General features: G+C 38.6%; 1 protein-coding gene across 4 annotated transcripts in view; it reads right to left on the bottom strand.

Moving 5' to 3' along the window:
- Nucleotides 1-27,171, bottom strand: part of PARD3B (par-3 family cell polarity regulator beta) — a 391,710-nt gene that overhangs the window by 119,686 nt on the left and 244,853 nt on the right. For all 4 annotated transcript variants that reach the window (XM_063162314.1, XM_063162315.1, XM_063162316.1 and 1 more), the window contains 2 exons: nucleotides 18,463-18,666; nucleotides 17,276-17,504 (listed from right to left, as the gene is read on the bottom strand). In XM_063162314.1, coding sequence (XP_063018384.1) covers nucleotides 17,276-17,504; nucleotides 18,463-18,666 — 433 coding nt within the window. The remainder of the gene's footprint in view (nucleotides 1-17,275; nucleotides 17,505-18,462; nucleotides 18,667-27,171) is intronic.

Here is a 27,171-nt window from a genome sequence, read left to right as displayed (position 1 = left end):
CTTGGAATTTTTCCCTGATAGCATTACCCATTTTCAGTGTAACTGAATGCATACATAGGCAGTTTTGGTTAATACAATTCTTGGTTAGGATTTAAAAAAAATCCACAAAACAAAAAACTCATGAAAAAAACCCCAAACCACCAATAAAAATAAAAAGAGCCAAACTCCCCCTTCCCCCCCCAACAACAACTGCACCACAAAAAAAGAAACCCTGCCTCAAACCAGTCTACATTACATGGGGACAACGATGAAATACATAACTGGAACAAAGTCTCTACGTGACATGCTGGGCTTTTAAGCTATGCAGCCTATGGTTCCAAGAGAAATATCAGTGGCTTCATTTTAGAACAAATCTGTTAAGTTTTAGAATCAAAAAAAAGTTCTTTATCAAACAGCCCTCCCATCCCAGGGATCTGGTTACCCATAGACTTTTCAGGTTAATTCAGTGACAGATGAAATATGTACACAACTGAACCTGCTCAGAATGTACTATGGGTAAATGCATGTTTCCACAGGAGACTACTCAATTATTTGATGCAGGACACAGCATCATCTAATATAAAGAGACTTCTTAATATAGAACATCTGCAACCTTTCTTTCAGCTCCATCTAAATGCCTACCCAGGGTCAATTAAAAATACCTCCTAAGTTTGATTCATAACTTTTTCATTTTCCCAAATACATTTCTGCTGTTTGCATGGTAGGAATTGGGAGGTGGCGAGAGGTGGGAGGAGAGTGGAAGGTCTACAAGAAAAATTAGGTTGTTAGAAAATGTCAATAGTCACAGCAAATCTTCTGTAAATGATTTTTGAAAGTCTGTTTCAGTTTATGTACAGCTGAACAATAACAAGCATAATGCCAACTTTCATTTTGGAAACAAGCTGCAAAGGGCATCTGTATATGGACACAAACTGTAACCAGTTATGACAGGAAAATCCTGCCCTGGGACTTCTGTGGGGCAGTCTTTGAAGAAAAGATATCCTTGGCTGGCATAGGCAGGGGAAACATGGAAAGCTACTGCTATGAGGCTCAAAGGAAAGGAATGAAAAGGGATTGTTTTATCCCTAACCGTATTTGCTTTATTCATTCATTCACATTACGTGGTAGATTTCTTTGCAGTGACTGGGAAAAGCTACTGGAGGGTGGATGCACTTCTCTCACTGTTCCTTAGCCAGCGGAACAGGGCACTGAAGTCACTGTGAACACAGGGTGGGGCTCAGGGGTCCAGAGAGAAGAGCACTACTGAGGGAGCCTTAAATCAGTATTCCTCTTCTCTTCAAAGAAGACACACTGGGTCAGCCTCACTTTTAACAAAATAAGAGGCATAAAGGAGGGCAATGATATGCCTCAATTTTTCTATTTGGTATTCCCTCTCCACACCTGGAGAGTTGCCGTCATTTTTTAATACTCATTTTCATCTTATAACCTTTCAGTTAAATCTGCTGAGCGGCCTTCCATTGAGTATGTCTATTAGCCCATGATGTTTGGTTTTACTTTGAGCAGGTTTCTTACTTTCCTCAGAGCACTCTGAATGCCACAGTAAATCCTAGCAGACCCTCATGGGCTGCAGCTGGGTGTTGACTGGCAATCACCATCTGTTCCTCACAGCCATGAGTCAGTGCCTTATCAGAAGCTTATTATTACTACTATAGACATTTTTGGAATCAGGAGTTGATTTCACATAAAAATTCTTTTTAGCTCTTTTCCATGTTCTAGAAGTGTCACAGGCCAGATTTTTAAAATTATTAGCAGCAATGACTATACAAAAGAAATTACATTTTTCAGTCCAATCATGCACACTTCTTTATGATGTTAAAACTTGGGTACAATAATCACTCTATGGGCCTTTTCCTGAAGTACTATAAAATTCCATTTCTCTTTCCTAGGATGGTACACTTTAGTAAGCAAGCAGGCTGTGGAGGTTACTAGGTGTTTGGAAAGCAATTTCTCTTTTTTCTTCAGTAATGTCACAAATGGATTTTTTAAATTGTCAAGTTTTCTTGTATTTTCACAGTAAGTATTTTCACAGTAAGGGATTTTAAACGAAGTGGCTCTTCACATTAATATCCATCTCAGTCATTATTAAAAGGCTCTAAAAACAAGAAGTGAGAACAAAAAAGCGTATTTTTAACTGACCCAACCCTTTTCTTTTTCAGAATTAACCCAATAGGAATATTTGAGTTTGGAAACAGTCTGAACACAGGGAATATATTATAGGAATATCTAAAAATTCCTAGGGACAAAAAATCCTGTTTCCTCTCCTACCTAACAGAGTGCTACACAGCGCAAATGGATCTGCTACTTCTGGGAAATCTGTCATCTATTAAGTAAATAAACCTACTTTCTCCCATTTTTTTTTTTCAAATTTGAACCTTAACCCCAGCAAAGATAATATTCAAAACCCTACCTTTTGTTCTTTTTTTATGAATTACAAAGGCTAAATTCCATCTGTAATTATTCTTGTGAAACAAAAGTAGAAACAATGGGATTGTAAAGTTGCAAGTACAAGATTAATTTGGTCTCAGACATCTCTGTATATCAGTGAAAATAAATGAGTAGCAGAAATGGCTCTACATTTAGACTGCAGTTTTCAGGACTAGCAGTTAAAATATATTTTTGAAGGAAAAGAAATCTGATATTGAGTTATTGAAAGAAACAGAGAACTCCAATATACTGGTCATAGGTTGCCTGCTGAAGGAAGAAGTGGACCTTACAAGTTCTCAGTCTCAAGCTTGGATTTCCCCAGTAAGTCTGAAAAAATATTCATCACTCCGTCACTCCAAAGTCCACACAGAACTGGGACTAGAGTTAATTCTCCCACATCCTTATAAGTCAAAGGAAAAAAGCATTAATCACAACTTTATGCTGGCTCATTTCAACCTCCCTCCTGTTCATATCCAGGAACACACTGTGGGTCTCATCCAGTACAAGACTTCCACAAAGTTCAGCAAGCTTTGACTGGAGAATTTTGCCACAAAGCCACTACATGTTTGTATTCCTGTGGCTTAAGACCAATTCATATCACTTTGGAACATCTGTTGTTATTTATTTCAGGAAGACTGACAGGCTGCAGGATGTTCTCCAGTATTTTGAAATGACTGTTGCTTTTTTAGGGTCCCCAACTCTTCCTTCAGATCACTCTGGTCTGCTTCACTTGGTATTTCTGCTGCACTTTCTGCAATCAGGTCTGATCACTTCTGCAGCTGATCCCTATTCCTCCTGCTTTTGCCAGAAACAGTAAACATTTCTACCTTAAATCTCACAGCTGGCTGTGCAAAATACAGTCTGACCACCTGGACTTTTTGTGCTGTCATTTAAATGCTCAAATGGTATCTCCACTAAAGTAAGAGGTTATAAAACCTCAGTGCTGTTGTACTTTTTTGTCTTTCTTTGTTCTGTGTTTGAGAACTGCTACTGTACATTGACTTTATTAAAGTTTTGTTTTTTCAAAGACCAATACAATTATTACAAATCCAAGTTCCAAAATGGACAGATACAAAACTGAAACCGCTGTATTAAAGGTCTGTAACGATCTTTCTTTGCTCTGCCAAATGGATTGTCATCTGTGTTGATTCAATGCAACTCCTCTGTGCCATTCAATACAATTGATCACAACATGCTTTTATAGAGCATTTGGTTATCCTTGAAATTTGGTACCCAGGGGTCCTGGAAAATGCCCACAGCTTGAGCTGTTTTTCAGTGAATACCTTTCTCTACAGCGAACAGTAAAACTGTTCTTTTTCTTATCTTGCTTCTAAAATTCCCCATATGCATTCAGAGAAATTCTGTTTAAGTCTCACTGCCTCATTCTTGATAGCAACATCCACTTGGTAATTTTAATTAAATCTCATGGCTTCAATTATCTGTATACAGACACTGTATCAATTTAAGTTCCTTTCCAGCCTGGCATTTTTTCCTTCTTCCCTGATGTTTTATTTTGGTCTCACTCTTCTGTTTGGTCAGCCTTCGAAAGTGGGTCCTTGAGAAAGCTACCAACCACAATTTTTAATTTTTAATTGCTTTGTAAATCTAATTTTCAGTCAATATTTGCAAACAGAATGAAAACCTCATTGTGAATTAAGCACTGAAGTATGAGATTCTCCTACTTCAGGGCTTAATTCACAATCTTTTCCCTTTTGCCCATAAATTAGTGCAACATTTTATGCAACTAATTTAATCTAGTATTTTTTTCTCCTTCTCTGATCAGTGCTAAATATAAAATTTCCTCTGATTTATATTACAGATTTCCATATCAACCTTTATATTGTAGACTTGGTTTAGGTCTATAGCTGCTCTGCATGGTGGATATTAAACAGAAACCTAGATGTTCAACATAATTTTCCATTTACTTATGTGGACACCTAAGGATGGAGCTGGTCTAAACATGGTTGGACAACATAAAATGTTAGTCCCTGTAGACAAGAACTTCTCTCTACAGAAATCATTCTCCTGGTTTCACTCTGACCTGCATTTTCTCAATACAATACATAAGATTCTTCACAAAGAAATCTGCATGAGTAAGGAGAGCCCAAACTGACCAAGGAATTTGTTGTTTTCTACCTGGAATGCTCGAACTTTCTATTGAGCTTTAATGATTGTGCAAAGTCATTACAATATTACTGCAGTAACTATGGTATCAAAGCCAGCAGACACCAGTGCTATCTCAGGCAAACAGCCTCAGGAGAGTGACTTAACCTTTGACCAGCAAATTTGATCCGTTATAGGCAATTTGTGTCCCAAGGTACACAGTGAATGGCTGACGTACACAAAATAAACAAAGACTGAGAAAGACAATAAACTGACAGCCAAGATCAACAAATGGTCTTGGTGTCCCATGAAGCCATTAATAACAATACTCTGTCAAACATGGTTTTTTCTAGGCATGGGCTGGTTCTGAGTGCCTATGTGACCTTGAGAAGATGAGGCAGATGTAGTGATGTGACAAGAATATTCTACTGCAAAGAAGCTCCTTTAAGCCTGTGTAGTCCCTAAGCATCTCCTTGCTCCCCTCCCCTAGAGTATTTATATTATGCAAACACATAAATCCATCACCTCTAATATTTTGCTGTTCTTAGTAATAGAGACAGAAATAGTTAGTTTGTCAAAAAAAAGAAAGATGGCCTTTTACTTGATACTCTGGAAACTAATACACAATAGTTTCAAAGATTTATGTGATAATACATGAGTTCCATATAAACAAAAGAATAAGCTAACAGGCTAAAATAGCAAAGGTAGAAAATTTTGAGTTTCTACATGTGATGAGTGAATTATACTCTCACACACAATCTTTACAGACAACAAATACACTTCCCAAAAGAGTTACTTAAGTATTTCAACTTTAGCCCTCTACTGTATCCTTTTACTATGAATGTATTGTTTTAATAAAAATCTAGAAAAAGAGGCAGAAGAACATATAATACTCCTGTAGCTGATTGCTTTATTCTGCTGGATTGAGGCCTTAACACTCAGGTAAATCTTATCTACTCACTTATTCTGAACCTGAAACCTCATTTTTTTCTCCCCCCTACTCTAGAGGAATTGGTTACTTTTTTTTTCCTTCTTTTTAATCTTCTCTAGTGAAAGATCATTTTGTCTGTGCTCCACTTTCAATTCCATACAAGTGCATGGACAGCAGTTTACAGTATAATGTAAGTTTTCCACAGGAGATCTAGGGCCAGCAGTGATCCTTCTTCCCACTATGACAGGAACATCATCTTTCAATTTCTTTAAACTCTAGCCTAAAACAAAAAAAGGATTAAACTCATTCTCTCCAATCTGAATATCCCCACAAGACAGAGGAAGCTGGTATTTAAACCAGAATAAATGTTAAGGATGAACTAAATAAATATATTTTTATTGGAATAAGTTTGTTAGCATATTTTAGACTGTCTAAAATTTGGTGTGTTTCCAATTAGATCACTAGAGCATATATTTTGTATGAGTGTGGCTTCTTTCCTCCCCTCCAAGCATGCCACAAACATATAAGTCTTTGTAAAATACTCAAGTATCTCTAAGACACAGATTTTAAATAGTATTTTCCATGCAGGAGATGCAATAACCCAAAATTCGCTTTGTTTCAGCACTGGGGACTAAAGCCAGTTATCCACTCAGAATTAGCAAGCTCACATTGCCAAATCAGTTTTCCTTACTCACTGGGTGCACAGACTTCCCAGGCAAGTCAACAAACTGTGCAGTTTGGAGGAGCAGCACCACAGGATTTAGAGGTTCTCAGAGTGGCCTTACAGACCAGGGTCAGCACTCAAACCACACGTAGGAAAAGACAACTTGCACTGTGCAGTTACTGAAATTAGCAAACATCTGACATGTAGGGAGAGAGCAGCTTACACCACTGCTACAGGCAGAGAGAACTGAAAGCAAATCTATACCTAGAAATTTCTCTTCCCATCTTCCCAAGCCATTTCAGCCCAGAGCTCCTGGAGCTCTGCCTGATCCTGCCTACAGCACCCTCCACTCCTGCAGATGACTGATGGTTTGGGAAGCTACAAATGACAACCAAGCTAAAATAGCCTAAGTAGGAATTAATTACAAAAGAGATGAGGCAGAGGTCTTCAGAGATGAAGAGGTACATTAACCTATTGCAGCAGTTACAATCATGATAATCTGCTGTTTTAAAGGAAAGAAATATTTGCTAATTTATTTTTGAGTAACTAACTCTCTGGTGTATCCATACACACATATAGTCACTAAAATAATTCTGCAGCTGTATTGTGGAAATTTTTTCTCAGAAGCAGCACAGTTTGGTTTCGTGAAGTCTTCATTTTGACAAAGATTTATTTAAAAACTTGCATTTTACACTGTAGCCTGTATCAAACCAAACAGACAAAAATTAAAAACACTAATTTAAAAACATGAATTGCTAAAAAGACTAAATGAATAGAAGTGAGCTTCCTTGAGCGTCCTTCCTTGCTGTCTGTCAGGGAAGCTGTCTGTTTGGGAGGCTGAGCAATCCAAGAATGTGTGAGTGAAAACAAACACTTCCAACCACAGACGAGGATATGGAAAGTGTATTTGCAGGGGGTGGGGGTGGACATAAAAAGGAAAGCTAACTTCTTTGAATTGTTTATTTCCTCAATCTAATTTTAATTAAAACCAGAACATTAGGATGTCTGTTATACTGAGCTACTGTAATACAGATTTCCACATTAGAGGATAAGAAGCTAAACACAAAGATGACAGAGGTAGAATGAACAGTGCCTGACTCATTACTCACTAGGTTTCTTTGGCTAGAAGGAAAATAGCAAACAACAATAGTGGCCTTCTGTCACCACATGATAGCTTTACAATTCTATTTACACATTACTACCAACCAACCTGATGATAATCTGGGGTTAGTGTGGGGCCAGGTATTCACTGCTTTCAAATAAGGGACAATGAATGGCACAGGCACACAGTTCATTACTTCAAACCCAATACTGCAGTTAAATACTAAAGAGCTGGTACTCAGTGCCTCATGTATCTTGTCCTAAATAAACACAGACAGAATTTTTAACACACAGAAGGGGAGAGGATTTTTTCATGTCAGCATTTGACTAAAATTTTATATTTACCCTGGTTGCTTTTTTATTCATTATTTACTGTTTCTTCTCCACAACAACAACAAAATAGAGCAAAAATGGGAAGTTGCAAGAACAGAAAGGGAAAAAGGAGAAGACCTCTTCATTTTCACTCCTAAGAATTATTCCAAGACCTCTTAAAGAGCAAGACCAAATTCTCTTACATGCACGAGGGCCAAGACAAGATCGTGGCGATGTCATTTTCACTGAATAAAGGCAGCAAGTGGGGAAGATTCTTCAAATGTAAATATTTTTGTGAGGGGAGAACTTGATAGCATAATTAAGTTGTATGGCAAATGCCAAACAGCATTGTGACAACTGAGAGATCAGAGCAGTTGCTGCTCATGACAAAGTGCAGAGTAGAAGCAGCTCACACTCAGGGCAGAGCCCAAACTAAGGAACTCTGCTGGGCTTATGGCTCAAGGCTCTGCATAAGCTGGGTGACAACCAGGGCAAGGGAGATCCCAGGCTGCAGAGTGGGGTAGAGGGAGGAGAAAGTAACAAAGGCAGAAACCTGGTGACAAACATACATTGTCCAGGATGAAGGGTGGGAGCTGATAGGAACACCAGTTACCTGCTAAGTTAACAGCTGAATGAGCTGAAACTGCTGGGTAAGGATCAATCCTGCACCTTTGCATTCACATCCAAGCAAATGAGGAGAGGTGGAGGTGAATGGGACACAGCCAAATGCAGTGCAGAGCAGGAAGCTGTGAAGAGCTTTTCTCACTGCTGTTGGACAGAGATGGAAAGCAGGAACTGGGCAGAAAGGATGTAAAGACTTTGTTCATCCTTCATTTAGCTGCTCCAGTGCTCATGCACATGGATGGTTTGCAGCAGAAGCAACTCTCAGGGAAGTGGAAAGCTGTGTAAAACACTTTGTGCCCAGACTCACTGCAAATGTTGCAGTAGAAAGCAAAATGCTGCTGGGACAGGCTGGCTGTGAGTGCTTGCGGCTGCTCCCAGCAGGTGACCACACTGGCCAGGTAACACAGAGCAGAGAGGGAAGGGAACAGAGCTGGAGGTGGCACAGGTAGGTGGGAGCACTCAGAACCAGGAACCAGTGTGAGCCTCAAGAGAGACTCACATAATCTCGAAGCAACACAAGTCCAAGCAGAAAGGGAAGAAATTTCTGTGTGCTCATGTCTTCAGTGTGCTGTGTAGTAAGTCAGCAAATTTCAGACACCGCCCCACTGAGTGGATTTAAGGTTCATGAAAAGATGACATCCCACATAGGACTTTTGTGAAAGGGGGAAGATGCTGCCAGTCTTCATGATCACAGATGACAGAGTAAGGCCAACAAGAGGAATGATCTGCAGAGGAACAAATAGTTTGCCCATGGCAAATTTGAAACAACAATTTTTTAAATATTTTTTTAGCAAGACCACATAAAATCAGGGTAAAATACAGAAACCCAACTTTAATTCTAAGGCATGATATTCCAAAAAACATTTCTGAAGGTGAGAGCATCTGTGGCTAGGAGGTAGTACAGAGAGAATGAAACAATGGAACCCCAGATCACCATCACATGCAGTAGCAGCAGCAGGAATGGGTATGGAGAGGAAAATCAGTTTAGAAAGTCATATGAAAGCTTACTACTTTTTCATTTTCTTAAGAATAAAACTATTTGCCTGCTACACTTTTATAGAAGTAACTAAACTGGTTTTTAAATGTATTTATAATTTTTAACAGGTTTAGCTGAACAATGACAATACAAAGCAGAGAAATGTTATTTTCATTTTTTACAAGCACAGAGGATAATTTTTGTGTAAAAAGTAGGGCTCAGAGCAGTGGAGTTAACCAGTGATTCTTGAGAAATCAGTAGCAGAGCAGGCATTTGAAAGAAAGCCTCTCTCACAGTATCTCCTAAACCTTTTCCTATCTAACCCCAAACCTAAAACTTTTCCTATCTCCTAAACCATCTCTTCTTCATTTTCTTTTAAAAATCCCACGTGGAAATAAAAAAGGGAAGAAAGAGACAGAGTAGTTCAAGGGGTCAGGTTTTTTCTAAAGCTAGCATACTTCATATGCTCTGAAATTGTGACTACCCCAAAAGGAGCTTTGTTCCTTTTATATGTCAGCAAAACAAAAGGTCAGCCTATTGAAATATTGGTCAGGTCTGACTTTCTTCTATTAATAACAAGTAGAGACACATTTTTTAAAGTAATAGTTAAATAAATGACCACATGTCTGCAATCATTTCGACTTAAAATGTCAACTGGATTTGAGATGCCATGTGCATTTAATCAATGACTCTGCACTATAATATAAATATTACTTTAGTTTGACTGTGCTGTGTGCCATAAATCATAATTCAGTGAGATGAGTATATTCAATTTTCTCTACAGATGGCTGTTAATGGCAATACCTATTAAACCAGCACCCAGCAGCACTCTGTAGTTAAGGAATCTGTCAGTAGTCCCCTTTTGTATCATTTCTCTGCTAATTGTTGTCTCTCCTCCTAACCCCTCCATTTACCATGGTCATGTTACAAGAACTACTGATTCAGAAAATCAGCAAAATCTGTTGTTTCTTTTGGTAATAAGGTAGAACTTACACTCTACTTATATTCCTGAGCAAAACTTTGTATTCATTGGTTAAAATACAGCACAGGAAGCCTCAATTCAAATATTTGTGGGCATGACTTTAAACCCTCTAGGACCTTAAACCACAATGCATCTGTACTACTACAGAAATACCCAATGTCCTACAATTTATATGGAAAACATGGAATTCAAACTTCATCCTCAGCTGGATTTTAGAGCAAGGAATGATTCACTAGCCAACTCTAGTGAATGATGGATGAACACAGTGCTGCAGTGTTCAGTATTCCCCAAGAATACACTTTGCTTTCTAGGACTCTTCTTGCAGAACACATTTCTTGAGAGATTAGAGACAGACACTTAGAAGAAATATGCTACCTCCAGAAAATACCTGGAGTTTGCTTTTAGCAATTGTAGCATGCACAGAGGTCAATATTAAATAGGCAAGTATCCATTAAAGAAGAATTTCAAGTTAATCCTCACAGACAAAGCACGATGCCTTTTTTTCCCTTTTGCTTAGTAATGACTTGAATAATGATATTTCAACTTGAAGTGAACATGCAAGTTTTTCACAAAAAGCATGCTCCTTGCAAACAGTTTGCAATTTCGAGTCCTTTTAAATAGTCAGAGGGAACTTTCTGCTCTGATCTGTTAAGTAAATATAAATCTTGTTATCCAAGTTCAGTAATGAGAGTGAGGGGTCTATTCTTCACTGCACTTGCATACATCTAACGTTAATGAGATTTATGCATGCGTATTAAGGGGAGAACAGATGCTTAATTAAACAAATCAGCCTTTAGTAGGCAGTCTGCATGATCATCTTTAGTACAAAACCCCCTTATTTTCTCTGCTTTAGTCTGACTATGAATGCAGCCAAGGAAGAATTAATATGGTGGAGAAAAAGCAAAAGTCATATATATAAAATGGAATGCTTGGATTTTTAGTTTTACTTGACAAATTTGCGCTAGATTAATTGACTAGCTATATCCTCTCTCTCATGTTCTTATGCTCTTTAAAGGAAAGTGGAGTTTTATTTACCAATTTACCTAAATGAAAATTTTATTGGGCAAAAGGAAATCAAGGCCTCTAAATAACTCATCTGCCTCATTAACTGATGCTGTCTTTCGAATACGCATCATCCATCTCAGATAATTTTGCAACTGAGAACAAAAAATCTAAAATAACTTTAGCCTAATTAAAACATAATTTAATCTAGTTGTGGGGTTTTTTATCTATCAACGTCCATATTGATTTCCAGCATCATACACAGATAAATACATTAAGAAGTTATATACATCACCTCTCTCCAATAAGCCACATCTTTATTATTTGCTCCTTCTTCATGTACTGCTACCTTTTCTTCTAGAACATTCAACTTCTAAGGGCAACAGAGCAGAAAAAAAATCTCTCCATAAGTTATCATAGTGCCACACTTAATGGAAGTCAATATCTGTATATTATGCTATCTACTCTGCAATACCATTACAGGCTCAACAGTGCTGGTTGTAAAAAGTATCATTCGGAGCACAAGGCCTATAATAGTAGTAATGAAAAAAGGGTCATTTCTGTCTTCCAACTAGAATGAAAAATTAAAATCACTAAGGCACTTAGCTCAAAGGAAAATTGGCAAATTAAAGGGACAAAAAATAAAATATTCATGGCTCATATTGTGAAATGGAAGGTAAATAATTTAAGATGAACTATTATGCGGAAAATTGCACTCTTTCTGAAGAGCAAAAAGCAAATCTAACTAATACACACATATATATTCCTGCTTCCTGGGCTTGCAGTTATACGTATATGTGCACAAATATGCAAGTCATGGCTGAAGTGCAATACTGCTGGGGGATAGACATTTTCTCACCTATACTAATTTTTAAAATATTTTATAGTGAAACAGTCAAGTTGACAAGCACTGCTTTATATGAACAAGGTTGGCTGTATTTTCTTCCTGAGTCCAGCCTAGAATTGAAGACGGAATGAGAGAGTGCTCTCCCACTGCACTCCGCTTCAGCACAACTCTTTAGTCCAAGTCACCAATTACATACTTGCTCTTAGATTTTTATGCCACACAAAAAAATTATGACTTCAGCCTCCTGGTCTCTGCCTGGGGGAGCTACCTATTAAAATGCCATTGGTGTGGCTGCAGTCCATTAGCTATCTTACCTTCATATCCATAAAACTGAAAGGGCTGCCCAGAATTTTTACAATCACTATTCTGGAAAAGGTAGAGAGAGCCATAGACTTATGTTTATTATACTCCAGCACTGTAACAACTGCTATGGGATTAGGATACAGAACTGCAGAGGTCACATTTCCCTGGTGATTTAAAGGTTCAGCCTTCTGCCAACTTAATTTAGAAACACAAAGTCTACCTTTGTTAGAAGACAGTATTTTGATAGTTTTTCAAAGCATGGCAATTCAATAAATAGAGACCACAAACTTAAAATCTGGAATTCATCACCTAGCAAACTGAGGAATATTTTAAAAATTTATTTTATCAACCTCTTGGTTAGATCAGCTTTGCATTCTTGGTCCTAAGTGACAATACATTTTGCATTAGTGTTCAGCATCAGGGATTTCTAACACCCTGCACCAATGGGTTAATTAACCCTTCCAAACCGCCTACAGCGCGCCGGTCACAGAGCTTTTGACAGTTCTAAGCAATGACACCACACACTACCTTTTTTTCAAAGCCACAAATATGCTATTTCACTACAGTGTTTCTCCTGGAAATACTGAACACCTTCAAAAAGAAGTACAGGGAAGCTCATTTGATGCCCAGCAGTCTTCTAAGACTCACAGTGCCCGGAAGGAATCAGTCAGCTCAATGTGAGAAAAGGGATGAGCCAAGAATTAAATGTGGCATTGTGCAATCTTGCTGCTCTTCTCTTGCAGAGAACTCAGTATTATTTCTGTTCTGAAAAAGATTCAGTGTAGATGCTAGACTCTAGCCTGTCCCCGAGACTGAAGTATACCTTTAGTCACAGCTCCACTACTGAAAGTATTTAATGTACTTGTTTTCTTGATACACAGTATCAATTTACTGTTCAGTCTGTCGTCTAGTGATAGGTTATTAGTGAACAATGACAGCATGATGTGCCAGAAAACATCAAAAAGTAAAGTATGTAAAATGCCCCTTGGCCAATATTACACAAAACCAGTTGAGACTCAACTTCTGTTCTTTGGACAGCACATACACACCTTCAGAACTAAAGCAGGCACTACATGCATCAGAACCAACTGAGGAAACAAAGCCCTGTGCAGTCAGGACCACAGTGAAATTGTACTTTGGATTATAGAGACTTTAACCACTGTCATCTGCATTTCAAACCTCCAGTACATTAACCTACTTTGCCCAAATGCTACAGCCATTAATATGCTGCAGCCAAGAGTTTCAGTTAATACTGAGTGAAAAAACAGGTCTTTTAAAAAACAATGATTTAAAAAAAAGAGCATGATTTCTTGATGGTCTCCCTGAATCACAGTCACCTAAATAAAGCTTCAATCAAGCCAAAGCTTAGCAGGAAAGCAATCATTCTTCTTTTTGTATGTGTAAAAAAAGACCAGGAACTACAAGTAAATAGCAGCTGAGCAACAGATGAGGCACTAAGTGAAATCTGTTAGCAACTGCTAACAGCTTTGCTATTTTCTGTTGTTAAATTAAAAAAAAAAAAGGCAAAAAACCAATGCAGTAGCAATTCCAATATGTTCAAAAATATCAGATGCAAAAGACTAAAGCTCAACAATTCTTGTACTACAGCTGAATACTTGGATTTGGTTTTAATATCTTGAAATGCTTTGTTATTGTATATAAAGGAGAAGTCAGCCAATTCACACGGCCACTATATCAAGGTAAAGTTTCTTACCGCTGTATGTGTGACCCAGCAAGCATAGCACAAAAATCCCACTGAAGACAAGTAGGACATTTCCAGTAGCTGTTTTAGCCTCACATTCTACTTTCTTTTGTCCTTTACACCTGACCCCATGTTATTCACCAGAAAATGCATGTGTCTTAATTAGCACTGAGCTTTCTGGCAAGATCTCTCATTTTCATTGTCCTTCTGGTCCTGGAGCTTTCACCACAGATGCTCAGTTCCTACTTATCTCAAGCCAATTTTGACATGGGTTCAATAAGTCTGTTTTTCTGTTTGGATGCATCCCATAGCACAGCAGAACCATGCAGGCACAGCTGAAATAGCTCTGAACAAAGCTGCCCAGGAACTACAAACAGCATGAACATACCAAAGTGGGGGCTCCAGCTCCCAACAGGATTTGTCACGTGGCTGCAATCACCAGACCAGTTGAAAAAATTCATTACATTGCCTGGTCCCAGGAATAGATTTCCTCTTCTTACCCCTGCCACTTGCTCTAATAACTTTTTTCCCTTTCCCTTGGCTTTATCTCTCCTGTCAGACTAACAAGGGTTCTGTTCCTTCTTTTGGTGGTCTCATACATGGGGGATCGCAGCACAACCACCGCCGTACCTATAAAATGCACACTACAGATTTCCTTCTCCACCAAGCTTTCTGCTCCACTACAGTGTTTACATTTCCAATGCCCCCTATGTGGCAAGTCCCCTTTCCAATTTAAAGTCATCATGTCCAAAACTGGGCTCATCTCAGTTTCTAAATACTTCTCCCTACTTTCTCTTAAGATGCCAAGAATTAGTAGCCACATTGCCTGCTGCAGAAACTCACAACTTTTGTCATATTAAACTTCTCTCTTTGCTTCCACAGATGTTCTACCAAAAAACCATGCCAGTTTCATTCCCACAACGTCATAAAAAAATCTGGATGTTTCTTTCCATTCATGTTGCTAAAATACTTATCATTCAAACCTCCTCTCCATCCCTCCTAACATTCACCTTCACATCAGTACAAGACTCCAGTTTGAAAAATACCCCTTGAATCTAATATTTAGTTGGTATTTGATCTGCTCTGAATTCCACTATTAGTTCCCTATTATTTCTTTTAAAAACATTCAGATCAATTGGTTTTGTTTTTCAAGTCATATGTGCCAGTTTCTGTCTGAAAAAATACCAGCCTGGATTTGCTCATCTTGCCCAGGACATATGGCCCCCAATTATTTCATAAATGCACACTGGTTGCTCTTGTTCAAGCTCTACTTTACAGGTCTGCAGCCTTCTTTCACTTCTATCATGGCTAGTATTCCCTAATACTCTCACCTTTTCAGGAAGGAATTTCTTTTCAAGTTTTATAAATTCTGGAAAGATACATCAACAAGGACACAGAACCTCTAAAAACCTCTCAGCTGAACTGTTACTTCTTACCTACTTCTCCTTCTCTATTACAACATGATGCTTCCATCTTTGCTGTCTTGTAGAGATTTTCAGGGGTGTGGGATAGAAATTCCCATTCTGTGCTGCCATACAGACAAATATTATTAACACTGTCAGCTGGGAAGACTATCTAAATCAAAGACAAGATTATAGAAAGAGCAGATGTATAAACCTTGTGTACTACCAAAATGTGGAATATATTCTGAAAGAGGGAATCACAACAAATGGTAACCTGTTGTTCCCGGCTTTGCATAATGACCATTATCAGAATTTCTGTCAACTACAATAGCTTGTTTTGGATTCTAATGTCATCCCATGTTCTTTCTGGCTCAGATATAATATCCCTGTAAGACTTTACAATTCAAACTTGGAATCTGCTATGTATCTTTGATACATTAAGCAGTACTTATCCTTTTGTCAGACCTCTGTGCCACTCCCCTCCTCTTTCCTACTCATGCCAAAGAGCTGAAAATAAGAATGAAAAGAGGTATAAAGCTTAAGACAGACAAGAGAGTTTTTGAAGTCACCCTCCTAATTATTCAGTTTTTGACTACCCTTCCATGTTAAGTCAAATTTCTTTAAACAACATGAACACAAATGCATGTGCAATGCACAAGTGTGTGTACACACCTCCTCTGCTCCTGAAAAGCCCATTTGAAAGCAGGCTGGTATAGCCAGGTATATCTTATGAACACTAACAACTGTTGAAATCATGCACATCTGGAATACAGGTATGCCTGAATATTTTTGACAGTGTCTCCACAGGGTTCAAAAGTTGTATAGGACAATTGCTGATACATGGAAGAAAGCTAAAACCTTCCATATTAATATAACACAAGTAATTTTACTCTAGAGAACATAGTGACACAAAGTTGAAAGGCAAGTTCATACATTATATGTCCTAATGAACACCATGATCAGTGAATGATCTTGCAGCTGCATTTCTTAGATTACTATTTAAATGCATCCTTGCCTAAGCAATGATTGTGGTTTTTGTATATATGAGTACTGCCTACAATACAGCACGACAAGAAACACCAACAGCATCCTAAAGCCAATGTTAAGTGCTCAGTGCCATGAGTAACCACACGTTCCTTTGGTTTAATCTCATCCATGTGACCAAGATTTTTCATCACATACTCTGTATTAAATGCAAAGAGCTACTTCAACACTTAAATACTCTACAGAGCCAACAGGTACTGGAAGGAAGGGTGTCAGCAACCAGCACCTGAAGCACCAAAAGCTCCAGCAAGAGCAAGGAAACAGCCTGAACAACTCTGGCGACTCAGAGTTTACAGAGCCACAGAACAAATAGCCACAGCAGAAATCCAAACACTTGCATGCTGGGCAGGGAGGACAGTGAACTTTTGTTCACTGCAGGCAATGCCTGAAGCCATGAAGTAAAGATTTTATCATAGGTAGTGGCTTTCAGCAACTGCAAATGTTAGTAGACCTTTTGCAATAGCACAAGAATTCTGCTCTCCCTGCAGCTTGTGAAGGGAGCAGATAAGAAAGGGAAGAAAAAGCAAAGGTCTGAGTCTGGGAGCAGGATTTGTTTTACTCAGAAATATTCCCCACAAATCCTTCCCCACTGATACATGCTTGCTTTAAGCCTAAAACCTTGAATCTTTTCTGACATATGGGAATGCATTTCAAAGGCACAAAAAGACATTTTGTCTGCCAAATGTCTTCTGCCGCAGTTACAAGTTTGGTGTAAAAGTATAAACTGCTTTCTTTTTGAATAACATAAACATTATTTGAGTCCAAGTGAAATAATTTCCACTACTTTATGAGAGCATCAGTTGTTTCCTATCTTATAACGAGACTGGGTGGCTGTTTTGCTTTGTAAAATGCCATACCTCAACATGACACCAAAGCCTTTCTTCTTTTTCTTTTCTGGATCTTCATTTTCTTCCTTCTTTTTCTTCTCTTTGATTTTAGACTTGCCCTTTTTCTTCTCTTTCTCCCTACTTTTTTTGTCCTTTTTTGCTTTGATTTCTGCATCTTCTAGTTCAGGGTTCCCTGGAGGGGCAGATTCCACATTTTGAGCTTCTTGACCACAGTGAGAGCTCTTATCAGAGCCACCATCTGCACAGAATGAAAAAGAAGCAGTGAGGATGGCTATGGGCCACTGAAATGCAAACATGTGAAATACAGCAAGAGTGCCTACAAAGAGCTCAAATGACTCACACACTTACTCATTTAATTGAATAATTTAAAAAGCAGACTAAGCAGATCTAGTGGATTCAAACAGATTTGTATTGTAAATTAAATGCAGAATTATTTTAATGAATTGTTTTCTAATCATTGTTCCTGATATAAAAACCCTGATACAGTAAAGCACTTGTTCTCTTTGAAATCTAGCTTGTTAACCATGTGCTGGGTTTCAAACACACAGCTTACTTCCACAAGAGATTCTGGTGACTGCAAAATCAACCTATGTAACAAAATGACTTCATTCACTCCCTGGAATCTTTCTATTTTAGTGGCTGAGCAAGAAATGGATAAAATGTACTGTCTGGCTGCAAAAGAGCCATATTCCTTCTGCGGGGGGGTGCTCAGGATCCAAGCACTGTTTTACACCCCATACTAAAGGAGATGTATTTCCAGACTGGGGTCTATAAAACCCATAGTGAAAGAACGAGCAGCAGGGTGCTATCAATACACTGCCTTATCTACAACATGAAACAAATTTCCTGGCTGGAAAAGGGGGAATTGTAAAACAAGAGAGATAATTTTTAACGTAATCTGAAGAAAGCAGCTGCTTCTTGAAGTTGAAAAACATAATTATTTAAGGATTGAGTTCTAAATCCTCCAACCCACCCCTGCCCCAAAGGAGATCAGTGAAAGACTTTAGTGTAAACCCAGTCAAGGTTGGATGGGGTACTGCAAAGACAGCTCTATTCAGTGGAAGATGTGAACAGCTTTTAAAATGTGATCAGCTTCAGTGGGACTAATTCACTGGCTCATGGTGCTCCATCGAGCTGACCCTCAGCAGTGATAAGTGAAGGTGGCTCCCTCAGTCAGTGCCTTCAGCACAACATACCCTCTTCATCCTCAGGTCCATCGTAAGACTTGTCAATGGCAGCTCGGAAGCTCTCATTGCATCCCCGGCCCCGCACCACGTGAGGCCTGGGTCTGTGAAAAGGGAGTTCATTCTTCCTTACTTCAGCCACAGCAGTCTGAAGACTCTCAAGAGAACTGGATTTCTTTAACCCCAGAGTAGGACCAAAATCTTTGCCAGAGGAGTCTGGAAAAGAAATGGTTAAGGTTTTATTCCAAAAACCACACAGAGAAATTAAACTAGTCAGATACATTTAATTGTGTACTTTATTACTTGGGGCCTTTGAAATAGTATGCAATCAATGTAATTTGTTCTAAAAATAACATCAAGTTAAACCTAGTTCAGCAGATATCCCCATTCAGAGACTTGGAGGGAATGGCACAGAATGTACTGACCTGACAAAGTGATGGGCCATAGCTGGCTCGCTCTGTGCCACTGCAAAGCCCTCACCAGGGATGAGGATGGGGCTGCTTCCTCCACCTTTGCCAGTGATGTCCAACTGGACAGTGCTAACAGTCTCTGTTAGCATTATCATTAGCACTAAGGAGAGCACTATCGTTAGACTCACAAGAACAACCACTGCTACACAAGTGTTTTGCTCTTTAGAAGGAGATAGGTTGTATGAATGGTTGATATTTTCAAACACATTTCTTCTGAGAGAAGATACATCATTAGTTCTCTCTAAGTTTTACCCAACCTTTTCCTTCAAGCTGAAACTAGTGCTATGATACCAACACACACAGAGCTTTTTCAAGAAACAAGCAAAGCACAGGTTAACATAAATGATGTTGCTGTCGCTACCTCATTCCCTGATTACAGGCTTAAGAAAGCACTTCACAGAAAAACAGAGGAAATACTGAGTGTCTCAAACCTTCTCTCTCTTTAGATTGCTTGACTATATGACCTTAGAAAGGCTTTATTTTGTAGCAGCATTTGTGTTAATTAGTATTAAAAAATGATAGTGGAATAGGTAAAGAACAAAATTCAATGAATAGATGCACTCCAATCAATGAAGAAATTCACAGCTTAATTTAAAAGCCTTTGTAGCATCTACTTAGTTTTTATATGGCAGAACAGTAAATGTTCCTTAGAAACACTAAGAGACTGCACCTTGCAATATGCCTTCTGTCTTTGAGAACTCAAGTGCTTTTGCTTTCAACTTTTAAGCAGTACTAACAAAAGGAACAGGATAACATAAGAGAAGCCTTCACCTCCATGTCCATACTGTAATGCCTGAAGGGATTCAAGGGTCACAGAAAAGACAGATATGTTAGTATGATTTGCTGTGATTTTAGCAATTCTAGAGTGCAAGTAATTCTGAACAGCATGTTCAGTGAATTCTTAAAAGTAAAAAAGCTGAGAATTGGCACCAAATAGAGACTTGTCAGTAGTGCCTACATAAAGCAATTTACACTTCCTTTACCTGCAGACTGATATGTAGCTGAAAACAAGTAGGGGATTGGGGGTGTGTGTGGAGACAAACAGGTTTAAGGGAACCCTGGTTGCTCCATCACCCAGTGCAACCTTCTGTTCCCTAATTGCCATTCTGGAGACTACCATTATTGACAAATTAGCAAGTGCTAAAGCAAAGTTAGAGGAAAGACCTGCATGAACAAAAAGGTGCTAAAAATCACTAAAATCTTGTGCATCAGTAGGAGGCACTGTGCTGCCTATCACAGGCTGAGAAGGAGAAAAACCAAGGGAAAAACAACGATAAGGAAAAAGGCCAAGTGCGAGGCATTGATGAGCAGAGGAAGCTCTCTCAAGTTTCAGTCACCAGCCAGCCTTGGTGGGCTGTTTGGCCAGACACAGAGCACAGCAACACACTGGCAGAGCTGCTGGCCCCGGTCAACCCAGCAGGCAGCCAGGCTGGGCTGCAAACCGAGGGGCTGCGGCTGTGGTCTGGGGGCCCTGCCGGCACTGGGTCCCCAGCACTCTGCTCCGAGCCTCCCGGGAGGAACAGCCACTGGGAATGGCTTCAGGTGACTGCAGAAGGGCTGGGCACGTCCCTGCCTCCAGCAGGGCCATGTGAGCCCAGGGATTTGGGAGGTCCAGCAGCCAACGCTGACCCCAGACTGCTGCTACAGTGGCCTGGCTGGCCAGAAAAGTACAGAAATGCTCACAAACACATCCCAGTGCAAGCTGTACTACACTCAAATACTGCTCTAAGCTCCATTAACTGGAAAAAGAGTCTCAAGTTAAATGCTGGTTACAGCCTGTTTTATACAAAGCTGAGCCAGTTCCTCAGACTGGAAGACTGCAATGTATGAAGGCCATTCCTAATAAAATCCAACCAACACCTGAAGTTTGGAGTGAGACACTCACAGGACACATAACAGACAGCAAGCTGTGTGCTCAGCCTCCCCACACACTGGGACCCAGCCCTTAGACACCCGAGCACACTGAGGTGTCCTCATTTGTTCAAAAACTTACTGAGAACCCTCACTCACAGATTGGTATTGAGCATTCAGTTGACCCATTCTAAGACTGTAATAATTTGGTATGAAATGTCACTTTCTAATTTTTTTACAATTCAGCTTTTATTCCTTCCCCCCCCTTTCATTACAGAGCTGCAGTAATCACTTATTAGAGCACAGCTAAAGATACAGGAGCTAAAAAGCTTCCCTAAGCAGGGAGACCTGGCCCCTTGCTTTCTGAGCCAGCATCTATTACTGGATGCTTTCCAGAAAAATGCACAAAACTCCATAATGGACAAGGCTGCATCCCAAATTGGAAAATTGCCTTCCCCTGCCCACATCAGTACCTTTTTAATTTCAGCAGACCTTTAGAACTGCTGTAAGCCTGAAAATGTGTTTATTTATCTCATGGGTAAAAACACCCAAATCAACAAATGAACAACAAAACCTCTCTCTTATCTTTTACAAGTTATTAACAAGCATTTCTGGGGACACATGGTGTGTGTCTATATCTAGCCTTATCTGGACTTTTAATACAAAAACATAATTTGAGAATAAGAAACTCAGCTGCTCATTGTGTTAAAATGTTTCTTTTCATGGATTTGAAATTCTTGAGCTCTTTTACTGCTTCTGGTAGCACAATGATAAAAAGCCAACGGAAGCATCCACTTTATTGTTTTTATAAATGGTGAATTACTTTATATATCTCTCCTGAATTTATAAGAGAAGACAACAGCTGACATCACTACCTGCCTAGACTGGCTGAAATCAAACTGCTGCTTCTTAGATGTTATCTGTAACTGATCATCCTTCAACTGAAAGATGGTGTTACACATGGTTTAATTTTCTGCTCGATGCCAACATGGCTAACACAGATTTTTAAATTCTTAATGTACCACTTTAAGTAAACCTGCTTTCTGCTCTTTTACTACTACTGTTATTAGTCAGGTCTTTCCAATATTATCTTTTTCCCACATCTGCACATTCCTTTCTTTTTTTAATAGCCCAGCTGAAGAAAATATGCCAAAAGCAAAATGTCAGTCATGAAAATCAAAGGGAAACAAATGACACAGCATTGTGGGCGATGCAAGCCACCCCAAAGGCACGTACAGAGGGAATCAAAATGCAGAGAAGCCATGAATCACTGTCACTCTACATGAAATACAACTCCCAAGACACCCTACAGAGTAAACATTTTATATATTTATCATTAACTTTATTTTCTAGATAATGTTTCTTCTTGAAAACCAAAGCTACAGGAATATGCCTAAAGGAGAATACTTAGAGGAAAATATTTATGTGAGCTAGACTAACTTACTATTTACATTTTGAAAGACAGTGAGGTAAAGAAAAACTATAAAGGAAAAGGGAAATCATCGCGGAGACTGAGAAAATACAATAAACAAAAAGTTGAAACAAATTATAAATAATTTGATTCTGTTTTTGCCAGTTCCCTAAACACACCGAGTGCTGGTTCCTATTGCATTGCACATAGCGGAGGTTCATGTAGTCCTAGGGAAGAGAAAAGTAGTTCTGAACTTCTGAAAGTAGAAGTTCTTCTGAAAGTAGAAAAGGGAGTTTGAACACAGTGAGTGTTCCACCCTATGGATGCTGGGAGGCTGGAGAGAACATGGGACTGCTTTCAGCAGGCAAACAACTGTTTGAGCATGAAGCACTGATGGTGGCTTCTTCAGTGGTAGCACTCAGAGGGAGATAATCCAACAGCTTTGAAGGAAGCAGGTACAGCTCAGTGCCTGCTCTGCTTTGGACACACACCTCCAGTAGTATCCATGATATTCAGCTTGGGCTCACGGAACTCAGGCCTACCCCAACCTAACAGACCAACTCCTCACTCTACAAGATTGCAACATCATGTGGTGACTTAGATTACTTCATGTTCCATTCTTTCTTAACCATTTGTTTAATGTAGTTTCATATTTCTGGTAGGATTCACAGTATGCCTAACTACAAAGGATTTTTTCCTCTCACTTATATTTTTATATTCAGATACTCCTTCAATCATCCACCAACTCAATGCAAAGAATGATTCAGGAAGGAGGAATCTGAAAGCCATTACATCTTTTAGCTTGTGATTTTCAAATGAAGAGCTTTAATATAACATTTCTGTAGAAAAGTCTTAGATCACATGGTAGCTTTTTCTTCAACACTAATTTATACAGGTGACATAGAAAAGATTAAGGGTTTGATGAAAAGCAAGAGAAGAATCACTATCTTGCACTTATATATTAAAGACAAGATATCTAGTTTTTCTCATTTAATACCTCAATCTAAGCATTCCAGATAATAAGCAGAAATACTGAACACAGAACAACCCTGCAACTGACAGAGAAACAAAATCTAATAAAGAGAAATCAAAGCATAGGAGAATTTAACATGTTCTCTGATTGTAAGAGACAGCTACAGTCTTCAGATTTACAGATATTTCAATCTATTTTACTACATATAATGATTGCAATTTAGCCTGCATTTGCACAAACTGCAATTTCAGCTATGAATAATGACAGATCACAATTTGAGGCCCAGAAGATATGTTGAGCCTTAGCCAGCTGAAAAGGAAATGCTTGCAATAAGGCAGCCATTAGGCAAAAAGTGAAAATGCACTATTGTCATCTTAGAAACGCGAGTTGGTGTCGCTGTTTTCTACAGGCTTACCACTAACAAACAACAACGCTGCAATGGAACGTGCTACTATTTCAAAAAGAATATGTATGGCATTAAACATCTCAAAAATGCTAACAAGTTTCCCAGTGCAACAATATTAAAGCTAAGAATTAGAAGCAAAGGCAGAGGTTCAAGCGAAAGCCTCAGTGAAGGGGCACATGCACTTCCCAGGTTAGTGCTAATATCAGACAAAATGCAGCCAAGCCTGTCATTGCATAAAAACCCTGTGATCTTATCTGCTGAAATAATTATTTTTCTACATCTGGTTACAGAAGTCTACCCCTCACATAACCTTCCAGTTCACAGTATAGCCCTGCATCCAGTGCAGTTTTCCTAGACATCTGAATCCCTCTTTCTCCAGCAGATTCCTGCCCTCCCTCTAGTTGGTGCAAACTGAAGCACTTGCCCTCCAAACAGGTCCCAGTATAAATCAAGCTGCTTCTCTTGCACAAAGCTTCTCCTCAAGGATATTTATGTATAAACTGACTTGAGATATAGGTGTTACAACCCGGTAAAGGAAAACTGCAATAGGAGAAGCAATGCAGACAGGAAAAAGTCCAGTTTTTAGAAAACAGGATTCCCCAGTGGTTTCAGGCACCTTGTAAATTGATCAGTCTGGAACTGAGTAGTAGCAAAAAAATTCCAGTGCCCTGTGATTGCTTTATTTCTACTTCCACACCTGCCCTCTGAAAAGGTCAAACATTTAAATCCAGCTTTAAAAGATTGGGAAATGTGACACTTTCTGAGACTAATTGATATAAATTATGTTTCTCAAACTAAACCAACATTTTTGTTCCCAGGCCAAAGTTTAACATGAAGTAAAGAGTCCCTGCACTAATATTTAAACAAAGTCACTTCTGACAGTATGAGGCTAACATCTAGAGCATTACCTTTTGATCTGTGGGACAGATGGAGAAACTTCTTTAGTACTAAAACAGAAGCAAGCCAAAACGTACATTAAAATTATAGTTATGATTTATTTTGTTAAGTCTTAAGCCTACTTTGAAATAAACTCCTGAATTACTACTCAATCTTAGTCATCAAGCCTGAAATAATATTTTTTTAAATTAATAATTTAAATGAGAAGTAACAAATTAGAAGAATGCAAGAGGTTCATATTAAGCTTTGTGTTTACATCACTAATCTAAAGCTTTTTTGTGTTCTTTACATGTGAATGCAGAAAGAAATTTGAAACAATCATATTATTTATAATTCAAAGAGTGGTATGTCATTTTTATGCATCAATTTTTGGCCTGGACACATTTTTATAAATACTTACATAAGCCCCACATTAAAGATTGCTTTAAGTGTTGTTTAGTGATTAATTTAGGCTAATGAAACAAGGAAGCTGATTATTGTTTAAAAAAACAAAAAGCCAAGGCAGCAAAGGAAACTACATTTCAATATCAGCAATTTAACTTGCAATTTAACAAAAAAATCTTCCTTATCTGTAAGCATCAAGACTAAGAAAAGATTTTTAACAAAATAACCAGAAAATAATACCTTTTGCTAATCATGGCATTGCTTCTGTACCTGCCCACACTTTGATCAGTGAATCCTACATGCCTGAGATATTTATGAGCTCTTCTTATTGCTAACCCCATCACCACCGAGCTGCCCAACAGCCGCTCTAATTTAAGATGCTCTAAATATTGTTGCCATGGGTGACACATGAACATGGAGTAAGGCAAAAGCTCTGCTAATAAAAAGGCTTTCACAGCATTTCAGTCCTTGCTCATAAGTAAAGTTAAAATTTATGGCTTTTAAAATACTGGATCTGAGAGAGGTCAGGTTAAATGGCTGCTAGTAATAAAAGGAATCAATATGCCACAGCATCTGAAGCAGCCAGCAAACTAAATAAACACTTCATCCAAATCCACTTGGCCCTGAATTAAAAGAACATAAAATACTGTATTTATTTTGTTTGCCCTCCACCAGCGTGTAGTTTGCATCACTACATCCGCTGGAATTCTACACAGAGAAAGCAACAAGCATATGTTGGCCAAATAACAATTAAACTGTGTGTCAAGGCTAGGAGCAATTAACTGGGCATTAACCTTATCAGGGAAGCACTTCTGGATTAGCCAGCTACAAACAGGCAAACATCTCAGTCTGGGAAGATTCTGCAACATGTATTTACAAAAGCTTCAGAGGACTCAGACTCTCTGTCTCAGGCCCTACAGAGTAAATGAGCCATTTCCAGTAATAACCCTTAATTCATAAGCCCTGAACAAAACCAGAATCACCTTTCCCAGTGATTAGTGTGTCCTGTTAGCATAGGAATGCAAAACAATTTGTTCCTTACAGCACTTTAAAATAAAGCAGACCAAATGAAGTAGTGAATTGCACCTTTCACTCCTCATCTACATTTGGTTTGGTTTATAGATTGAATTCCAGGAGAATTTATGAAAATCTATTTTCTTCTGTTGATCTATTTGTATTTCAAAGGAAAGTACACAGGTTACTTCACAGTTTAAGAAACTAATGCATGTTTTGCTTGAAGTTACCAGCAGATAACCCATAAAGAAGGTAGACATACACCTGCAATCAATCTCTATTAAAACACAAAGGCCATTCAAAAAGTCATGCATATTTTTGAAATGGCTTTGTTTATGAGTTCAATAATATTTGTCTTCAAACAGTTTTGAAAACTTCATTTAAAAAATTCAACTCTTAAATGGAAATATGCAGAATTTTGTCAAACCTACTATTAACTAAGAGAAAGAGTTATCCAACATCTGACATAGCTGAGACTCAAAATCCCTGCAGAATCTGAAAGGATTATGGAGGTTATCAGGAAAAGTCCTCAGCAAAGGTTCCTTTCTATTACCTACTGAGATTTTTAAGATCATTTGAATGCTTATAAAGTTGATAGCAGTTATTACAGATTCCTAAAAGCAGAATCCATAGTTGTACTGATACTGGGACTTCAACTAAGCTTCATTTTATATGCTTCAACTTTTTTCTCTTTTTTCCCCCTCAAACTATCCTCTGTACTGAAACTTCTTCACTTGCGCTCATTATGGAGATCAAGATTATTTTTAGAAAAACAAAAAGCCTCTTGCCACATCAGAAAAACTAAACTGGGAAAAATTCTTCCATCTGGGTAATAATTTTTCCCCCCTCTATTCACCAATAACTCAAAATGGACTGAAAGGAAACCTTTCAAGCTTTGTGTGCAAGTACGCTGTGAACCAGATCCTTCACTGCAACTTTTAGGAAGGAAAGCTCACTTTTCACATCTACATTCCATGTTCTTCTAATATAAGCCAGATCTGGGCAAATTTGTATTTTGAAGGCTTTCTTCCACAAAATGAGTCCTTAGGAAAAACAAGTCTAATTCGTGGACCTAATGGCAAGGGAGTTTTCTTCTAAAGAGCTTCAGCAAAGGATTTTGCTAAACTGTTCTGTAGTGTGCAGACACAGACTCACACCCAGTAACATCTGGCTGTCTTCTGAGTTTTTAACAGACATGAGTCACAAGTGGATTACACCATTACATTCCCAGCCTTGCTTAAGAAAACCCCAAAACCCAACAAAACACTGCTTTAGCCATACAGGTTAACTTTAAGGTCTAGTCTGTACAATTTAC

This window comes from Melospiza melodia, chromosome 8 (assembly GCF_035770615.1).
Source record: "Melospiza melodia melodia isolate bMelMel2 chromosome 8, bMelMel2.pri, whole genome shotgun sequence".
Classification (NCBI taxonomy): Eukaryota; Metazoa; Chordata; class Aves; order Passeriformes; family Passerellidae; genus Melospiza; species Melospiza melodia.
The sequence above is the reverse complement of the archived record's forward strand: the minus strand, read 5'-3'. Positions and strand labels throughout refer to the sequence as shown.